The following is an 18,162-nucleotide window of genomic DNA, read 5'->3' as shown; positions in this document are numbered from 1 at the left end:
CAAAGGTGAATAAACTTTATTATATTAATGGCACATTGTTTTTGAAATAAGTGCATCAACACAAATCTAATAGCTTATTTATAACAACCCATCTTGTGTTAAAAAAAAAAAAAAAAAAAAAAATTACCTGAATAGCTTTTAGACTCAAGCTAACATTATTGCAGATATATTAAGTAAATGGATACAATTGAAGTTGCAGATTTAAACATGGTATGTATTTCAATGGCTTTTTGTAAAGGCTGGATCACCAGGAACTCGAGCAATGAAGGTGCCAACAGGAGGATCAGAAGAGCGAAATACAAGCAAAGAGGGAAGAGCAACTGTTCCATATCTACCAAGTAAGCCTTCACTTGTGTATAAATTCCTATGTTCAGTACATTTCATTCCTTGGAGAAGAATCATTACTAATATAGTAACTCTTCACAACACAGTATTGCACGTGGTCCCGCCAGCCAATAAGCGGCTGCTCCAGGAAGTAAACACTGCAGTGCGGTGAATATTAATTAGCCATGTGGCTAAACACAACAGCGGACTCTCCCCTCCTCCTCTCCTTCATTAATAAAACGGAAAACCCCCATTACGGAGCATGTGCAAACAGTCTAACGCAGCTAAAACCGCATGTAACGCACAGCATGCTGCACTTTCATATAACGTGCAGCGTTACAATGCAACGCAACGTGGGCATCATTGGGATGATGAGGCGACTGGAAATCTAGAACACCCTCTTTTTTTCTCACTGGCTGTCAATGACTGTCCACTCCATGATGAGGTACTTGCATTCTTAAAAATAACCACCCTTATGTGTATTCCTCAATATGCGCCAGAACCCTCTAATTCTATCTTTAGCTTGAACCGTCTTTAAATTCTAAATCTACGCTTAGTAGTTATGGTAAGAGGGAAAAGTCCAAGATGGCAGTATCAACCACCATCCTGGATTGGTAACACTAAGTACTAGGCCTACAGTTAGAATTTAGTTAAACTGGGGACCTTTAACAGGTCAGGCAGGCCAGGGCAAATTCGAAGGTACCCCAACTTGAGTTAATTTCCACAAACAAAATACCTGCCTTCTTAAAATTAATACATAATTAATGTCTCTAGAGGTAAATTGTGTTGCCAAGCAATATAAATCTAGTATCCGTTAGGATGGCTGGTTACCCTTACAACAGTACACTGAAAAGTTGGACTGTGATAGTATTAGATGGTCTGCGAGTATGGAATTGAAGCTACATTTTAACTGGTTTGCCTCAGCATGGTTAGAACAGTAGTTATTTCTGTTTTTTTAAACATTTCAAAGACACTAATACAGTGCAAGTTTGCTTCCAGTTTTGCATGCGATGCTATCCTTTGGATGGGCAGCTCATAAAATTCTGCTGTTTTTTATATCTTGTAGCTGCAGCTGACCTGGTGAGAATGTTTCCTACTCCACCATCACTGGAACAGCATCCTGCTTTCTCCCCCATCATGGTATACAAGGATGGTGTAGGTTCAGACACTGCAACAGCCCTTGGCATGATGGAAAGCCCAATGGTCAACTTTGGCTCCATGCCACACATAGATTTCAAAATGGAAGTGGAGGAAGGCTTATGCAGTCCTAAGCCAGAAGAAATAAAGGTACTGTACGCATTTGCTCAGTGCATGTATTATACTATTTTCACAGTCTTCTGCTGTTGTTTTATTCTTGTGTAAGGCTTCAGTGTAATGTACAGAGCCTGTGGATGAGTGAGTGTGTGTGTGTGTATTTATATATGTCTAGATGGGGTAATAAATATTTCAACATGGTATGAGGTAGGCTTGGTATCCCTGCCAGTATACGCAATGCAAAAATTTCTCCCGCAGAAGCCTGTGGTGGAAATGCATCTGCTCCGGACTCCAACTGGACGAAAATTGGAGCAGACACGGCACTGTCCACTCCGGATGGGCTGTGTGAGACAGCTCCATGTGAACAGAGCACTAGGCTTATCCTATAGGATGATTTTTTATTTTAGTTTTTTCATTGTTACTCCTCACCACTACACCTGTCTGCCTGTACTGTGTGTTCTGTGACAATGAGCCAATAAAAGAAAATATTCCTCAGTAAAAAGAAGACCAAGGAGGACTTCACTGTTGAAAGAAAGACCAAAAACAAATTCACACTGGAATTTGCTAAAATGCATATTGACAAGCCAAATGCTTATGGAAGAATTTCCTTTGGAGACAGATCAGTTAGCCTGGAGCTTTTTGGCAAGTAGCATTAGCTGCATTTCCACAGATAAAAAAAAAAGGGCTCAGTTCTACTTTGGGGTGGTTTTGCAGCATTTGGCTTGAGGAGCCTTGAGTCTGTGTGGGGAACAATTAATTCTTTCATCACCTATGACTATCAATATCTTCTGAAACAAAACCACTGTCTAGCTTATTCTAAATGCCCGTACACACGCTAGATTCAAGTCCTCTGAGGCAGCCGATAGCTACTGCCTCTGCTGATAATCGGCATGTTTACAACAGCCCCGACCAGCCAGCAATCCGTCAGGCGGATCAACTCGGACGAACAATGGCTTTATTCACACCAGAAAATGCAGTCTGGAGAAGACACCCTTCAAGCCCTGTTTCCACTAGCAGAATGCAAATTTACATGCTATATTTCAGTTGAATCCATACGAATTTGCATCTAGTGGTAACTGGCACAAGCAATGCTGTTCAGATTTGTCCTGGATGCCATTTTTGCATATAATGGAAACCGGCCCATTGAAGCTGGGTCCGTTTGCTGAGGAAGAGGGGGCCAAGCTACCTGTTAACCAATGCCAGACTCATTACGAACCACAAGAATCTGTTATTTGTGGTCATTACCTCTGAGGCTGGGACCACACTTAGAATCTCATGCATTTAGTGGAGAACCCATGCGATTCCGCTGTGTGCACCTCCTGCCTGAAGGTTATGTACTAGGATATTGTCCCACCATTGGTGTCCAGAACGTTTTGTCTTGAATCCAAACACTAAAGCAAAGCCTAATTTTGGTTAAAGGACTTATGAGCCCAAAATTTAAAAAGCTCCGTACCTGTATGATTTTTGAAGGCACTGAGGACGCTCTCCCCGCTGCTTAATCTCTTTAACCCCCCGCACCCCCACCCCCCGGCCGGATCCCCACCCCACAGCCTGGGTCGGGCTCTCTTGCATCCTCAAAAATGGCCGCCGGCGGAGGCCACGGCTGCGCAGTCCGCAAAGACGCGAGTGCGGCGGCGCAGCTCTAGGGCCTCCCCCCGATCCACGCTACAGGCTGTCTCCTGTAGCATGGATCGGGGGAAGGCCCAAAGCTGCGCAGCCGCACTCTCGTCTGGCGTCCTCCGTGCCTTCAAAATTCATACAGGTACGGAACTTTTTTTTTTTTTTTTTTTTTTTTGGACTCGTAAGTCCTTTAAATGCAGAACAGTGATGAATGCCAATTTTGCCATTTTCAACGTTATTATGGAGACAATTGTTTTTTTTTTCTGCATCATATTGTAAACCAGTAATTTAAGCAATTAAACAGATCGTTTTTCTGATCGATTTCCATACAAGTGAACAGGAAACTATTGGAAAAAACGATCAGAAAATTGAAAAATTGAGCGAAATTCAGATCGGACATGTTGGAAATAATTGATCTCGCAGGTATCTACCAGACAATTGTGTGGCGTGTACCTAGCATTAGACACACTTCATGCAGACTTTGAAGGTCCTTGCATGGTAGGTTGTCCACAGTTGTACTGGACTCTGGTTGTTGCTTCTGTCTCTGCAAGAAATTGCTGTTGTGTGATTCCCTCATTACAGCTAGTGCGTTATGCTTTTGCCTGTGTAGGAGTGCATTGTCATTCTGCAGAATTAATATGGATTGCAAAATTGCATTATTGCAGTGTGACTTTTTTATAATGTTAACATTTTTTTCCTCCCCTGTAGGACTATTCCTTTGTGTTCAAAGTCCCTTCCCATCAGCCTTTCTTGGGCTCCTCTATGTTTGCTCCTCTGAAGTCTTTGCCTAGCCAGTGCCTGCTTTCCTTGAAAATACCAGATGCTTGCATATATCGTCCCTCCTGGGCAGCTCCTCCAAAGGTACAGCACCTTCCGTTACCGCCACCTGCTCCTTTCACCAGAGATGGTTACATGTAAGTACATTAGACTTTACAGCTGTTACACACTTTCATTAGCCTTCACTTTTATTTTCATTTCTTTAACATACCTTACTTCTATTTCTACATAATTGTTAGTCTTGTGTCTTCATTTTAAGTTTGAGAATGTTTCTCTTCTTCAGGAATGTGCCAAGTGAAGGTAGTCTGACAGATCCGGATTATTTACAGCTAAACACTCCACAGACTAATACACCAATTGCACCTTGCAGTGCAGCTCCTGCCAGCAATGGAGGAACTGGCGGTGTCTTGCCTTCACCAGCCACTCCACGTTTTTCTGTCCCTACTCCCCGCACGCCTAGAACTCCTAGAACTCCAAAGGGAGCTGGAGGGGCCAGTGGACAAGGCTCTGTAAAGTATGACAGCACAGACCTCTGTTCTCCAGCTTCCACTCCATCCACCACAAGGCCACTGAGTTCTGTTGACCCAGCCAGCAGTCATCCAGCTCCTGAGGCCCACAGCCTTTATGTTACTTTACTCCTGTCGGACTCTGTTCTCAACATCTTCAAGGATAGAAACTTTGATAGCTGTTGCATATGTGCCTGTAATCTTAACATCAAGGGATCTGATGTAGGCATCTACATCCCAGACTCCTCGAATGAAGACCAGTACCGCTGCACCTGTGGATTTAGTGCCATCGTCAACCGTCGACTTGGTTACCACTCTGGCCTCTTTATAGAGGATGAAATGGATATTTTTGGTAGATCATCTTATATTGGGCAGGCAGTGGAAAGAAGATTTAACATAAAAGAAGCAACACGAAGGAGCCAGGAACCTACACAGCCTAGCTTATTGTTGCTTCTCCAGAGTCAGTGCACTAAACCTTTTACAAACCGTGGAGGAGCGTGGGACCTATCGTACAGCAAAGGAGACTATGTCCTGGAAGGAATGAATTGTAACTATGACAAAGTAAGAGTGGAGAGCTCTGATGCTTGGCCAGAATGTCTAAATGCACTTGAGCAGGGAAGACAATATGTGGACAATCCAACCGGGGGACGCGTTGATGAGAGTTTGGTTAGAAGTGCTACCTTTCACCTTTGGCCACACAGCAATGGTGAGAGTATTATGTTAAATGTATGTTTCATTTGTATAAAACGGTATTAGTAAATGTATTATGAACTGAAAACCAGGGCTGTGGAGTCGGGGCAATTTTTGAGTACCCGGAGTCGGGAGAAAATGTACCGACTCCTAATGAATGTAAACTGTAATTGAAATAGAAAATTATATTAAAATGTTCTATTTCTCAGATATTAGTCGTCATAAATAAATAAACCAATCAAAAAAGTTACTTGTGCTGCTTCAATAAAGCAGTCCCCGTATTTTTAAAGGCAGATAAAGTCAGATTTTATTAAAGGGGTTCTGTGGATGGGTTTTAAAAACAAAAACTGACACTTATCTGAACCTTCTACCGGCCCCCCTGCAGCTGTCATGTCCTGCGCCGTCCTCCTACGAGCCTCCGTTTCCTGCCGCTGGTGACGGTCCAATTATTTGTCTGTCTAGCTGAATATAACTGCGCCTGCTCGTACGTCTTGTACTGCGCCTGCGCAGTAAGCTCCCGGAGATGCGAGCAGCAGCGAAGACACGCACGGCCACCGCGCAGGTACCGTTGTATTCGTCTAGGTAGACGAATAATTGGACCGTGACCGGCAGCAGGGAACAGAGGATCGTAGGCGTACAGAGCTAGACATGACAGCTGCAGGGAGCCGGTAAAAGCTCCAGGTAAGTGTCAGTTTTTGTTTTTAAAACCCATCCACAGAACCCCTTTAACATTATTGTTTAGAAAGCAATCTGAGAGAGTTCAGTGTATTTATAAATTTACTCATCCTATAATTTTTTGTAAAGTAAATAAAATGCAATAATCATTTATTTATGAAGTCACATGTAAACCATTACTGTGTTTTAGATGTAGATGGAAATATGTATTGTAGAGAGGTCTGTTTCAGAACAAATGCAGGGCTGTGGAGTTGGTACAGAAATCCTCAGACTCCCTGCTCCTAGAATTCCTCTGACTCCTCTACTCAGACTCCTCTAATTTGCATATTACTATCTTGTTGATTGAAAGTATGTAACATCAAAGGCCTATCATCACTGCCAAGGCTTAGGAATTTTAAAGGACAACTGAAGTGAGAGGCATATGGAGGCTGTCATATTTACAGTATTCCCTTTTAAATAATACCAGTTACCTGACTGTTCTGCTGATCCTTTGCCTCTAATACTTCTAGCCATAGACCCTGCAGCAGATCAGATGTTTCTGACATTGTCAGACCTGCACACAATATGTATCCCCTGAAAGGGATAGGCCCCTAATGCACTAAAACATAACTTTTATTAGATATGAATAAAATCAGTATTATTCACGAGCAACAACATATTTATCATGCTAAACAGGTAAAATCATATAGTGTGTCTAGGTTATTAGACTAGTGTGTGTTGTTCAAAATAACAAAGGGATGGGTTGAATCTGCGGCGTTTGGATGTCTCCCCACATCTACAGACATACAGAGCTCTAGTATACTACAGGCTCACAAACCAACACTCTAATTAGAGTGAGTGTATGCTGCTTTTTCTAATCCCACTCCATACACACACTTAAAACAGACAGTGTGGAGGAAACCTAGGTGTACTAACTAAACAGACTCAATATGTTTTGGCTTAATGCTTTCATCAGGAGTGAATACATTTACAGTGCAAGAAAAACAAAATAAAACCCCATCCAACATATAAACACAGAGTCAGCAAATCTGCTACTGTCAGAGCTTAATACGTATTGTGTATCTGTTCCCTCTAGTACTTATAACTGTATTCGTGACAGACCTGACAAGATTAGCTGTGTGCTTCTTTCTGGTGTTATTCAGACACTCCTGCCGGCTGCCAGGCAACGGGAATGGTTTCTAAGGAAATATGGTAGCCTCCATATTCTTCTCACCTGAGTTGTCCTTTAAAGCTATATTAAGATTGGCTTCTAGTTTTGGGAACAAAAAGTTCCTGACTAGGAAGCTGACACTTTACCCTGTCAGCCATTCCGGTCATTGTCAATCTGAATGCCCCAGTATGTTGTCTGTATAATAAGATTCACCGGAGCCCAACATCTGCTAGGTTCCAGTGTGTAGCCCTGCCACCTTGCAGAAAAAGGCCTCTACCTTTTCTTTATCTAATAGAAAAAAAGGCCAGGGCCATTTTCTGCAAGGGGGGAGATCAGTGCACCGGAACCCAGCTGTTACAGGGTTCTAATGAATCTTCTTAAACAGTCAATGTTTTAGGACAATTAACTATTAGGCCATTAGGTCCCATTCACCCTACAAGTAGCAAAACGGTAGCGTATAGAGCGCGGGTGACTTTACAGTGATTAGCGTGGTACAAATCACTGGACACCCTTGCGATTCCCAATGATCATCGCTTTAAGCACTGTACTGCTCAAGAATCGCAGCAAAATTCTGCATGCAGCGCGTTTGCTGCTAATCGCGGTAATGCCCACGATCGGCGGCAATTGCGACAGTAAGATCATTACCATATAGTTACCATTGCACTAGCGCTTTGGCGATTAGCGGGAATCACCCGCTAATTGCCATAGTGTGATTGGGCCCTGAGGGTACCTCTGTGTGTTTATGTACACCAGAGATGCATTTTAACTAAACTTAGAATATTGCTGTAGAGTAGCTGTTAAATACCTTTAGAAATCAAAACTGGTCCTTGGTAAGAGTACTTTTAGAGTGTACAGTCAGGAACAAAGAACATCGATCAGGCCTTAGGCAATCTTAACTGTGCATACCTCTAAGGCCAGAAACCCACTAGGAGCGGTTTCTAAGCACTAATGTTTTGAAAAAGCTCTTGCTAATACAATGCTATAGGGGATTTTTATTAAATCACATCACTCAGGCCTCTTTCACAGTGCGACGTTAAAGTCGAACGTTAGAAAATGTTTTAACATGGACTACCGCACAGCAATATTAAGTCTGTGCAACATCCACAGTGCACACGTTGCGTTGTGTGTGTAACGTGTAGCAATATTTAGAAAGTGCGGCATGCTGTGCGTTTAGCAATAAATCTGCTGCATTGTGTGTGTTGCACATGCTCAGTAATGTGTTTTTTTTTTAATGTAACATATGCGCCGTTTTCGTTCCATCACTGTGCGACAAAAACTGCGCACCAAATGCAGGGCTAACGAATGTACTATAACGTCCAAGCTATAGTCTTTCAATGCGTTGCATTAGGGGCAGGTTATGCAACCTTAACATTGCATCAAACGCACCGTCCCACTGTGAAAGAGGCCTTAAGTGGAATCACACCCATAGCATTACATTAGCAAGAGTTTTCAAATCGCAAAGCGCTCAGAAAATCGCTCCTAGTGGGTTTCTGGCCTAAGAGTGATGTGCAGGTACTCTGCAGGAGGATGAGGGATTCCTCTTTTACACATTCTTCATGCACAATCTGAGCCAGGTTTATGGGTGATGGACCAGCACAAAATTCAAGGACCGCCACTCATCTACTAGTATTCACTTTATTGTATCAAGGTTAAAATTAACAACGGACCCTCCAAAACCCCCCACCTATTAAAACCCCCAAAATCCACAGTGGAAATTCCAAGGAGCGCTCCTGGTCACAACCATACTCAAACACCCACATTCATCCACTAAGGATTGATCAATCCATTAACTAGATGAATAGAGGCTAATATACTGATTATCAGTCTGCGGGGGCTCAGTCCACTTCAATAATTCACTCCGGAGTATGACTTCCAGATAGCTAATCCTGCAGTGTGGATGCACAGTCCAGAGTTTTAATCTTCAATAACTGCAACATACTTCTGCATAGCCATGTCTTTTAACACTTCCTTATGTGAATATAAGTGTACAGTCCCTCTTCTGAACACCATGCCATCATCTTACAACCTGGCTTCCGCTCGGCTGGATGATTTCCAAATAAAGTTTCCCTTCAGCATAAAGGTATTACCTTCTCGCCGCCGATTCTAATGGCAAGGACTTCCTTCTGCGGCGTCCCGCAGTATACAGGTACCTGTATTCGTGACTGTTTGCCGGCTGACCGTATATCACGCATCCCTTCGTATGGATGCCAGTGCTGCTCCTCGTGTCCAGCGTGTAGGCCACGCCCACATACGCGTTACGCCCACCAACGTGAGCTTCGTCAGTGTGATGACGCTGTAGCTGGGTGATAGTGGGAACACCCTCTTCCTTTTAAAAACATGAATGTCATATATCCACGCCTCTCTTTGGGTTCGCTTTGATTCTGCGCTCTAGGTGGTTTTTGCATGTCAGTTTCCCATACTTTGAATTTAAGGAGATGTAGTCCATATTTGTTCAAATGGAGCCCCATAGGTTTTTTGTTATTCAATGCCTCATATCACTGCCTCTCATATGCACAGGATTTATTACTGTCAATGGTAAGGCTGTTTTCCTCAAGTTAGCCCTCCTCTATGAGTAGTGGGATTGGCAGCGGTGGATTGGCATACAAAGACAAGTCATGTTTTTAAAAGGAAGAGGGTGTTCCCACTATCACCCAGCCACAGCGTCATCACACTGACGAAGCTCACGTTGGTGGGCGTAACGCGTATGTGGGCGTGGCCTACACGGTGGACACGAGGAGCAGCACTGGCGTCCATACGAAGGGATGCGTGATATACGGTCAGCCGGCAAACAGTCACGAATACAGGTACCTGTATACTGCGGGACGCCGCAGAAGGAAGTCCTTGCCATTAGAATCGGCGGCGAGAAGGTAATACCTTTATGCTGAAGGGAAACTTTATTTGGAAATCATCCAGCCGAGCGGAAGCCAGGTTGTAAGATGATGGCATGGTGTTCAGAAGAGGGACTGTACACTTATATTCACATAAGGAAGTGTTAAAAGACATGGCTATGCAGAAGTATGTTGCAGTTATTGAAGATTAAAACTCTGGACTGTGCATCCACACTGCAGGATTAGCTATCTGGAAGTCATACTCCGGAGTGAATTATTGAAGTGGACTGAGCCACCGCAGACTGATAATCAGTATATTAGCCTCTATTCATCTAGTTAATGGATTGATCAATCCTTAGTGGATGAATGTTGGTGTTTGAGTATGGTTGTGACCAGGAGCGCTCCTTGGAATTTCCAGTGTGGATTTTGGGGGTTTTAATAGGTGGGGGGTTTTGGAGGGTCCGTTGTTGTTAATTTTAACCTTGATACAATAAAGTGAATACTAGTAGATGAGTGGCGGTCCTTGAATTTTGTGCTGATCGATTGATATTGGTCCTGCCTTCCCTCACATGGAGTGAGGTTTACTAGTGGAATCACGATCTGTGCGCCAGATTTATTAATATTGCTTATGGGTGATGGACAACACCTCTGTGTTCAGGATGCAAAACATTCTCAGTGGATTCACAACAGCTCTGTGGGGAGTGTATATGTACTACTGTGTAACTTAATTCGTAATCACCAAACCCAATTTTCATATCAAATGAGTTGATTTCATGAGCAAAGGGAGTGCATAATTTTGCACAGAAATATTTGCACCCCATTGACCATCCCTATAGTGATAGAACTATACAGCGCTGCATAATATGTTGGCGCTTTATAAATACAATAATTAATAATAATAATAATAATAATAATATACATCAGGCTTTATTCTTACAGAAGAAATATTATACAGGTAGTCCCAGACTTACGAACGGCCCGCCGACACAAATAGCATGGATTCTGTGTCTCCATGGGAACAAGTCAAAACATTTTTTTTTTTTTCAAATTGGACTTTGTAGTTTTTGAGAAAATCGATTTTAAAAAGAAATTCAAAGAAAAAATGGCTTTTAAACTTGTATAAGCAGGTACAGATGGCAGAGGTGACACAGAGGGGGACACTGGAGGCACAGGGGGGCACAGAGATGGCTCAGTGTTCCGATCTAAGGACCGATTTGGGTTAAGAAAGAACCTACAGTCCCTATCTTGTTCATTAACCGGGGACTACTGTATATAAAAGATTCCTGTGTACACATCGGATGTACAGTCACAATCACATATGTATATCTAATCTGACCTTAGAAAATATGTTGACTGCTTAATTGCAACAGCACAAGTAACTATTTTTTGATTGGTTGTTTTAATTATTGTGGGCTAAGCACTGCTGTTACTGTATATGTTATTTATGATTACTATTATCCGAGAAATAGAACATTTTTATCATATTATCTCTTTTAAAGTGAACCAGAGACGAAGCACCCTCATGTATTTTCCCATATATATCAGTGGGAACATTAGAGAAAACACCTACCCTGCTCTCTGTTTCATTCTTCACTGCTCAGCCTGCTTGTTATCAGCCCTGATAAAATCGCCGACTGAGTATTCAGTCTGGCTTTGATCAGGAATCATTATAGCTGAGTCTGTCTTCTCTGATGTCTTTTCAAGCCCAAGCCTACCCACTTCTGGCTCTGCTATAATGACTCGGCTATAATGATTCCTGAGCACAGCCAGACTGAATGCTCAGTGGGGGATTTTATCAGGGCTGATCACAAGCAGGCTTAGCAGTGAAGGATTAAACAGAGAGCAGGGTAGGTGTTTTCTCTAATGTTCCCACTGATATATATGGTAAAATACATGAGGGTGCTTCGTCTCAGGTTCACTTTAATTACAGCAGTTTAAATTCATTAGAAGTCGGAGTCGGTGCATTTTTCTCCAACTCCAGGCACCCAAATTTGCTCCGACTCCACAGCCCTGAACAAATGTATACAAATTTTCTGGCAAAAGGTCCAGATTGTGCCTCTACATCTTAACTGTCTTCTAATTACTGTGAATTTGTACACTTTGCCTTTATGATGGATGATTTACATTTTAAAATGCACCAAGCGACATGGAATTAACTTCCTGTAAAAAAAAATTGCTTGCAAGATACCATAGTTCTATACCAATTCACCTTATTTATTGTGAGCTGAATTAACACAGAGTTATTTAGAATTTTCCCAGAAAGTGCAGGAAGGTGCACCCTAATTTGTTCAACCAAAGATATAGCAGGGGTCCCCAATTCCCAATCCGCGGCCCACTGCTGGTCCGCGAGCCATTTGCAGCTGGGCCGCGGGTCTGTCCTCTCACCCCTCCCCCCGCGGCCGCCGCTGTGTTATCCTAGCTGGCGGCCGCTTCCTCTTTATATGTTAATCAGCCCCCCTGCTTCAATCCCGTCTTTTCTCACAGCAGCGCGGCTCCCGGCTGCTCTGAATAGACAGAAGCAGGAGAGCGGCTTCCTGTAGCGGCGATGCGTATCGCCGTTACCATGGAAACCGCTGCCCTGCTTCCTGCCTATTCACAGCAGCCAGGAGCCGCGCTGCTGTGAGAGAAGACTGGATTGAAGCAGAGGGGCTGACAAACCTATATAAAAAGGAAGCGGCCGCCAGCTAAGGTAACACAGCGGCGGCCGCAATGCAGCTATAGTGGGGCATTTATACTAGCTATATTGGGGCAATTATACTTGCTATACTGGGGCATCTATACTAACTATACTAAGGCATCTATACTAACTGGGGCAGCTATACTAACTAAGACATCTATACTAGCTATACTGGGGCATCTATACTGTATATATTGGGGCAGCTATACTAACTATACTGAGGCATCCATACTGGCTATAGTGGGGCAGCTATACTAACTATACCTGGGCATCTATACTAGCTATACTGGGGCATCTACTGGCTATACTGGGGAAGCTATACTAACTATCCTGAGGCATCTATACTAGCTATACTGGGGCATCTATACTGGCTATACTGGGGCAGCTATACTAACTATACCTGGGCATCTATACTAGCTATACTGGGGCATCTGTACTGGCTATATTGGGGCAGCTATACTAACTATACTGGGGCAGCTATACTCCCTATACTGGGGCAACTATACATAGATGCCCTACCTGTACCTGACCGCCGCACCCGGATTACCTACCCCCAAACCCAACAGCAACTGTTTGGTAAAGCCCTGTAGCGTATTATGAAACTAATGAGACTAAATACAGTATAAGAGATGTATAAGAGATCTAAAACCTGTCAAACGAATACTGATAGTTAAGAGAGAGAATGTGAACCAAACCCAAAAGAAGGTGCCTTAACAGACACTTGTATTTACAGATGTGAGATTTATTGTCCATGCACAAAGAACCAGCAATTTTCCTTATGTTTATGTTATTTTTGTTCTCCTCCTTAGTGCTTGACGTGAGCATGCTTCCCTCTCAGGATGTAGTCCGCACGCTGCTATCCCTTCAGCCCTTTCTACAGGATGCCATCCAAAAGAAGAGGACAGGAAGAACCTGGGAGAATATCCAGCATGTGCAGGGCCCTCTCACCTGGCAGCAATTTCATAAAATGGCTGGACGTGGATCCTATGGTACAGATGTTTTTTCCATATACTTCAGTGTAACGAGTTTTCAGTGTAACGAGTTATAACGCATAGATGCTGACCTCATTTTAGGCCCCGCTCACAGTTATCAGTTGCGGGGCAGAATAATTCTGCATGTCAACTCACTGCCTATACAATTCTATGTGGCTGTTCACAGTACTGCATTGTAACGAATCGTGTTATTCTAATGCATGCAGGGTTTGCAGTAAAGTCTATGTCCATTCTCCATTGCAGTTCACGCTCGTTATGACACGTGCCTATGCAACATACCACTGTGAACCTAGCCTAAAGCATACTGTTTTTTTGTGCTTTAAATATCTTACATTGGGTCATTTTCAAATTATGCATCACACTTCGATGATTGATTTTAACCCCATAGTTTAATAGAGATTTGACTGGTCACAGTATGTTATAAAAGCTGTTGCTCTGTGTTTTATGCCGGTCTTAAAAAAAAAAGTGTACTTTGAAAGTGTTTCTTCCCCCTCTTCATAATGGTAAACTATATCTCTTGTCCCTTCATCACCCTTGTTCGTATTGTTTTATTTAGCAGATACTTAGTATGGGAGTACAGGCTAACCAATATCCAGCTTTATAATCAACAATAGGAGTGACAGCCCTGTATTTAAGACCTAGCTAAAATACATTATTTAAGTAACTTCTACTTTGTATTAGAATTAATTTTCAACCTGAAGTGGATATTAAAGGGTACCTGAGATGAACAATTACCAATAAAATATACATACCAGGGGCTTCCGCCAGCCCCATCCGTCCTGATCGCTCCCACGGCGTCCTCTTCTCCCTTTCCATTCGCCCACAACTGTCCCTGGAAAATCCGTCAGTTGGGGCCAGTCAGCACAGGCGCAGTCCGGCCATGTTCCCCCCCGGCACATGCGCAGTTTGCCCCAGACTGGAGGACTAATTGTCGGCGAAAGGAGAGGGAATAGAGGACACCGTGGTAGTGATCAGGCCGCAGTGTTTACCCAAACTTTTTTTAGCCATGTGCTCCACCCGGCTAGTTTTGGTGAGCACCCAGCTGTTATCAATTCACTTCCTCCTGTGCTGTAAGCAGACATGTGCACAGAAGCACAGGCCCTGCATTCTCTCATCTCGCCCCACCTGGCTACTTTTTCAAGCAACCCGACTGGAAAAAAATTCTGGGGAGAGCACTAGGCCAGAGGGGGCTGGAGGAAGTCCCAGGTATGTATATTTTATTGGTGATCCCCCATCTCTGGTTTACTTTAAGCATGGTTAAAGACATATGACATAGCTGAAAATGCATTCTGCACATGTTTTACATTCTTTTTATGATTGAATATTCTTCTTTTTTCTGTGTTCTTAGGATCTGAAGAATCTCCAGAACCATTGCCCATTCCTAATCTTTTAGTGGGTTATGATAAAGACTTCCTGACCATTGCTCCTTTCTCTCTTCCTTTCTGGGAGCGTCTGCTCCTGGAGCCTTATGGTGGACAGCGAGATGTAGGCTACTTGATTGTGTGCCCTGAAAATCCAGCCGTTGTGGATGGAGCAAAAGCTTTCTTCAGTAATCTCAGTGCTGTGTATGAGGTAGAGTCTATAAATAAGGTTGTCTTACTCCAAATACTTTATTAACCATATAACTATTTGTTACAGGAAATAGAACCACATGTGCATCAGTGTTCTCCCCAGGCTCTTTTAGCTGGGTGCTTCACCCGGCTAGTTTTGGTGACCACCCGGCTGTCATCGGCTCACCTCCTGCTATGCTATAAGCACAGTTGCTCACAGAAGCACTGGTCCTGCATTCTCTTATCTCGCCCCACCCGGCTACTTTTTCATGCCACCCAGCTACTATTTCATGCCACCCAGCTGAGAAGAATTTCTGGGTAGAACTCTGTGCATTGTATTTGACTTTTAAAAGTACACTGGCCTTTTTAATATTTACCACTTAATTCCCTACTACCTGCTGGCCTGTTGGTTAAGATTATTATTATCTAGTATTTATATAGTGTTGGCCTATGCCACAGTGCTTTTTCAGAATATATATATATATATATATATATATATATATATATATATATATATATATATATATATATATATATATTACATGTCACGAACTTCCTCAGTGTGGCTCACAATCTAATTGCTACCGTATGTCATATGTCTATCATAGTCTAAGGCCAATTTTTAGAGGGAAGCCAACTAACTTAACTGTTTTTGGGATGTGTGAGGAAACCGGACTGCCTTGAGGAAACTAACACAAGGCACTGGTAGAACATACAAATTCGGATACTTCTAAAGACATTTTAAAATTCAATGGTCCTGATGAGACCAATTTAACTCAATTTAAGAAATGTCCTATGACAGTGTTGTTTTTTTGTACTTAATAAGAGCCCCTGATTGGCCAGTTTTGCCTAAAATCATTAGGATAAAATGGTTTTTTTAAGTTTGGATGGGTCTGTCTTGATCATTTGTATTCAGCAGTTTACATATGTATGAATATAAATGTTTTTGTGCCATGCCCACAAATGTTTGGGTACAAGTAGGAGGCGCCCGGGAAAGTATATACAGATGTGAATTAAAATACTCTATATGGCAGTATCCAACTATTAATAAAAATAGGTTGTCCTACATTATAGGTGTCCCTTTTGGAAATAGAGACAAACAGAAGTTCGAATGTAAAAGGAATTATTTTAATGGTGCACTAGATGACATCATTACATTCGAACTTCTGTTTCTCTATTTCCAAAAGGGACACCTATAAGGTAGGACAACCTATTTTTATTAATAGTTGGATACTGCCATATAGAGTATTTTTATTCACATCTGTATATCCTTTCCCGGGCGCCTCCTACTTGTACCCAAACAGTTAACACACCCCTCGATAGTAGGGGAGATTAGGCCGATATTAGTCGACCGATAAATCGTTTTTTGGAGCAGCGACCTTTGAAGGACCCAAAGGCCGAGTGGGGACGGTACTTCCCCACCTGCGGACACAAGCGGTTGCCTTTACTGCAACCCATGTTTGTGAGTATAATTTATGCTATTTAATAGCTACATCCTGATCTACTAACCATATTACACCAGATTGGGCTCCCGGATCTGTGTTTTTTTTCCTTCTGCAATCCTACATGCCCACAAATGTGCCATTTGGGACAGCGTAGTCCAACATGTTACAATGTAGTGTAATATTGTTTCCTAATAAAATCCTATCGCTGTGCACATCCGTATGTGACCAATAATTTGATTGCTGGCCAAACAGGAAAGGTTTGTCTGTGTCAAAAACCACTAATTGACCTTTCTGAAAATCGGTAGGATAAAATAGATTGTTATTACAGGGTGGATCGGTTTAAAGTCCAATAAAACTAAATAAAGATATTATAATAAGATTCAAAATAAGTAGTGAATATAAAATGTACAGAAAAAAATGGGTGACAGGAATATGTTTCACAAGCAAAATCTGTTTGAAACTGCAACTCCATTTGCGTTTTGCTGTCTCTGTGTCCTGTCCCCTCTGGATTCAGCTGCTGGGTCAGGCCGGTGTGACCATGTGATGAATGAAGTGGGAAGAACAATCGATGCCAGACTAAATTTCTCAGCACGGGCAGCACGGTGGCGTAGTGGTTAGCTCTCTCGCCTTGCAGCGCTGGGTCCCTGGTTCGAGTCCCAGCCAGGGCACTATCTGCAAAGAGTTTGTATGTTCTCTCCGTGTCTGCGTGGGTTTCCTCTGGGCACTCCGGTTTCCTCCCACATTCCAAAAACATACGGATAAGTTAATTGGCTCCCCCTAAAAAAAAAAAAATTGGCCCTAGACTACAGTACTTACACTACATAATATAGACATATGGCAATGGTAGGGATTAGATTGTGAGCTCCTTTGAGGGACAGTTAGTGACAAGATATATATATATATATATATATATATATATGTGTATATATATATATATATATATATATATATATAATATATACTGTACAGCGCTGCGTAATATGTTGGCGCTATATAAATACTAAATAATAATAATACCTTATTGCAGTATAAATCCTGTGTCTACCTGAGGAGGTGGGACTTTGTAGTTCACTGGAAGCTGCTGTGAGCAGTTTTGAGACTTCACTCTTGTAACATGAAAAGCAGGATATGTCTGAAACGGTTTCTGAAGAAACATAACTAAGCTGTCTTACTTTTTTTCCCCCTGTCTTTCTTCTCGCTGTACGGGCCATTTCACACCAAAAAAAAAAAAAAAAACCAGAAGTCAAAATCACTAGCATTAGCAATTGTGATTTGTTTGGTAAATTTTGGCAGCAATTTTCTGGTGATGGCATTTGCGATTCTCATTTCAGAAATAGGAATCACAGCATGATCAATCCTAAAATGCTACATTAACTTTTGCAATTGTAATGCTGCGGTGTGAATCCTCCCCTAGGGAGACCTTGCACTAATTTGCCAGTCGCTGGCAATTGGCAATCGCAGCAGAATCGCCCCCAGTATGAAAAAAGTCCTAAGGGTTAACAAACCAGGGCTCAGTAGGACAGTTTTCCTGCAGTTGGGGATGTCTGTTTTTAATTTTTTTACATGTAAATACTAAATTTAAATACAAAATAAGACTATAGGATTCAAAAAAGTCCTGTTTAGTATATGGACTATAAATATAGCTGTTTATCTCGCCAATGTCGCTTATTTTCA

The 18,162-nt window shown here is 42.3% G+C and overlaps 1 protein-coding gene across 1 annotated transcript in view; it reads left to right on the top strand.

Annotated features, from left to right (window-relative positions):
- The window catches only part of MED13L (mediator complex subunit 13L), a 220,627-nt gene that overhangs the window by 162,832 nt on the left and 39,633 nt on the right, over positions 1–18,162 (top strand). The window contains exons 14-19 of the mRNA XM_068239868.1: positions 239–338; positions 1,391–1,611; positions 3,907–4,112; positions 4,259–5,187; positions 13,311–13,490; positions 14,842–15,065. Of these exons, the coding sequence (XP_068095969.1) occupies positions 239–338; positions 1,391–1,611; positions 3,907–4,112; positions 4,259–5,187; positions 13,311–13,490; positions 14,842–15,065 (1,860 nt within the window). The remainder of the gene's footprint in view (positions 1–238; positions 339–1,390; positions 1,612–3,906; positions 4,113–4,258; positions 5,188–13,310; positions 13,491–14,841; positions 15,066–18,162) is intronic.

This window comes from Hyperolius riggenbachi, chromosome 1, assembly GCF_040937935.1.
Source record: "Hyperolius riggenbachi isolate aHypRig1 chromosome 1, aHypRig1.pri, whole genome shotgun sequence".
NCBI lineage: Eukaryota > Metazoa > Chordata > Amphibia > Anura > Hyperoliidae > Hyperolius > Hyperolius riggenbachi.
The sequence above is the reverse complement of the archived record's forward strand: the minus strand, read 5'-3'. Positions and strand labels throughout refer to the sequence as shown.